At 42.8% G+C, this 2,987-nt stretch overlaps 1 protein-coding gene across 1 annotated transcript in view; it reads left to right on the forward strand.

Moving 5' to 3' along the window:
- The first annotated feature begins 156 nt into the window (after window positions 1-156).
- lig3 (ligase III, DNA, ATP-dependent) overlaps window positions 157-2,987 on the forward strand; it is a 16,614-nt gene continuing 13,783 nt past the window's right edge. The window contains exons 1-4 of the mRNA XM_035666400.1: window positions 157-260; window positions 1,099-1,681; window positions 1,827-1,955; window positions 2,723-2,935. Of these exons, the coding sequence (XP_035522293.1) occupies window positions 1,129-1,681; window positions 1,827-1,955; window positions 2,723-2,935 (895 nt within the window). The 5' untranslated portion in view covers window positions 157-260; window positions 1,099-1,128. The remainder of the gene's footprint in view (window positions 261-1,098; window positions 1,682-1,826; window positions 1,956-2,722; window positions 2,936-2,987) is intronic.

Below are 2,987 nucleotides of genomic sequence, written 5' to 3' on the forward strand. Positions count from 1 at the left end.
AGATGGTCTTCGTCTACGAGGTGTGGCAACAGTATGTGCGTATTGCATAACATTGCGCACTTAATTAAATATACTCCTAAATGCAATGAATATCCATTTCTCACTAATGCAACTTTTATTTTACAGAGCCAAACCGGAAGTGTATTGTAGCGTCATAATGTAATTGCAGTACGCTTGACAGTAGTGAGCTTTGGGCTAACAACAATGAAGAGGGGTAGCAATATAAACCGTGTTAAAGTACTTTCCTAAGCTTCTACAAGGTAGGTTGAATACGTGCAGATACACGAGCGACATGTGAAGGTATTTTGTGGTAATTGGTGTGCAGTGCGGTTTGCTTATGAGCTGGGTTAGCTGGCAGTGTTTGAACAGAAGGAGCTAAAGCTAATCAAGTAGTTAGCCCAACAATGCCTTCGTGTCAGTAGAGTGCTTTTTTTTTTTTTTTACGTGTCATGTTTTGTGTTAATGTTCGAGATTATATTTAACGTTACAGGCAATGTTACTGATCAAATTTAAGCTGTTTTTTTAAAAGAATGTTGAGGAAGCAAATAAGCACTTTGTGTGCTTTTATTTTGTAGGTATACTTTCTAGGTTAAGGTCTTAAACATGCATACATGCACTTTGGGTGGCTGGCATAGGCATGCTGGTTAAATGGTTGGATTAATGTGAGCAGAAATTGCATTGCAGGTAAATGGCTAGCTGCACCATCATCTCCTTTGTCATACCGAATTGAACTGATCAATAAAACCTCTGTGTCACAATGTGTGGCTCTTTATGAGGGGTAATCTTTGTTTGACACAACTATTGGTAACGAGGAAACAAGTGCACGTGTAATTCAATCTGCTCTAAATATTGGATTAAAACGTTATCATTGAAATAGTATCACCTACAGCATAGCAGTCACGATGACTTGCACCCTATGGGAATCTATAAATTCTGTTGGACCCAGTTTTTGGTGCTCACTTCAGCTCTTTGCTTTGTATTGGTAAGCAGGAATCCGGCTATTCTGGAGCTACATATAGTTTTACAGTAAAATGTGTGCTTTATATATGACAAAAAACAAATATCTCTTTAACTATTATGTCCTTTTGCTTTCTTTAGGTTGAAACTTCCCCCCCCCATTACAACTTGATGCAGAGACAGCTTATTTTGCTAGCTCACAAGACTGTCCGTGCAGGCCTACGACCTCTTGGAACACTTGCCAGGTGTGAGCAGCTTTGCAAAGTGTGTGGAGCACTTTCTGTCTCTACACGCTTTAAACGTCTACCTCCAGCTCTTGACGCTTTGAGCTTTTCCCAACGAATCCATCGTTTCTCCTCGGTATTCCATAAACACAGGCTCCTCCAAAACGTCCCTCCCCGTCTTTCTTCACGCCAGTGTTTCTCCGACGAGCCCGATATGTCCGAACAGAGGTTCATCGTGGAGTACGCCAAACGCGGCACTGCAGGATGTAAAAAGTGCAAAGACAAAATCCAGAAGGAGGTAGTGCGCATAGGGAAGATTGTGCCAAACCCTTTCAGCGAGTCTGCAGGGGAGATGAAGGAGTGGTACCATGTGAAGTGTATATTCGAGAAGCTGGAAAGGGCCAGGGCCACCACCAAGAAGATTGAGGACATCACAGATCTGGAGGGCTGGGAGGAGCTGGAGGACGAAGACAAGAAGCTCATTAATAAACATGTTTCAGGTACAACAGGCTCACACATCCATTCAAAACTCATTCAGCGTTTTTTTTCACTTTTATACTGAGAACTTGAATTGGGAAGGTGTGGTCTCTCATGTCAGAGGGTTCTTCATTTGTCCTGAAGCCATTTATTTGTCTTGTTTTGTAGACCTGATGGCAAAAGTCAATGCAAGTCCGAAGAAGAAGGTTCAGGCCAAGTTGAACACCACCGCCCAGCTAATGGCTCCTCCCCCCGACCCATCCGTCAACGCGCCGCGCAAGTTCTCAGGCTTCACCGGTAAGATCTCACTTCTCATGTCATGTGGTTTCTTATTTGCTCTAAAGCCGCTCACAAGAGAGGAACGACCACAACAAAAGTCATGGAAGCGAGAATACAAAAGTGGATGGTTTTCTAATTCAGAGACAAAAAGGAAGGTCTGAAAGGGTCGGAACAATATATTCCACTTCCCATCTTTCCTGTGATTTTTGGAAACCTACATGTCAAATTCCGTATAGTGAAGATGGTCAAAGCATAGTTTAGTAGGAAAAGTCAACAAGCGTATCCATTACACCCAGTCTGGACTGTAGCAATAAACAGGTGGAAGTCATACTATATTTAGAATTCCTGGGGCAATGAAAGGCATCAGTAATAAACTCACATTTAAAAAAAGAAAAGGAAAAACAGGAGTATAAATGATGGAAAACACAGATTTGTATGCAGCCTGAGAGCCATAACTAGGACGAGTCCCCAGCGTCGGATGAATATGCATATGTGTATTTTGGAAGCACTTTCAAACAGTAATGTAACTGTCATTTTGTGGTTGTATTTTTGAAAATTGTTACCATTCAGCCAAAGTACAGGAGCATCCATTTCTCAGAAACCAAGCCAACCCCTTTAAGAGTGGTCAGTAAATTCAAAAACTAACAGATACAACAGATTTAAACCGTTCAGAATCAGAATCAGGATAATGTGACCTTGACTTTTTGTTCCACTGTGAATTCAAGCAGAAGCACTTGTTTCGTCAAATTGGTCTCATGACTTTTTCAACTTCACTGTCCTGTCAGCTACAAAGGCCGGCAGCTCGAGCTCCAGCAGCCCGGGGCCCTCCTCTTCCCCTGCCAAAGGCAGTGCCCTGTCCGCCCAGCTTTGTGACCCCCAGCACAAGGACTGCCTCTTGCGAGAGTTTCGCAAGCTCTGTGCCATGGTGGCAGAAAACGCCAGCTACAATGTCAAGACACAGATTATTGAAAAGTTCCTCAGGAAGGGCTCTGGTGGAGGTTGGTGTGTTTTTCTGTTTATATCCTGTTTTTGGGCTTAAGCTGTTTTCAT

The sequence above is a fragment of the Morone saxatilis genome, unplaced genomic scaffold (assembly GCF_004916995.1).
Source record: "Morone saxatilis isolate NCDOM2014 unplaced genomic scaffold, NCSU_SB_2.0 Contig20, whole genome shotgun sequence".
Taxonomy (NCBI): Eukaryota; Metazoa; Chordata; class Actinopteri; family Moronidae; genus Morone; species Morone saxatilis.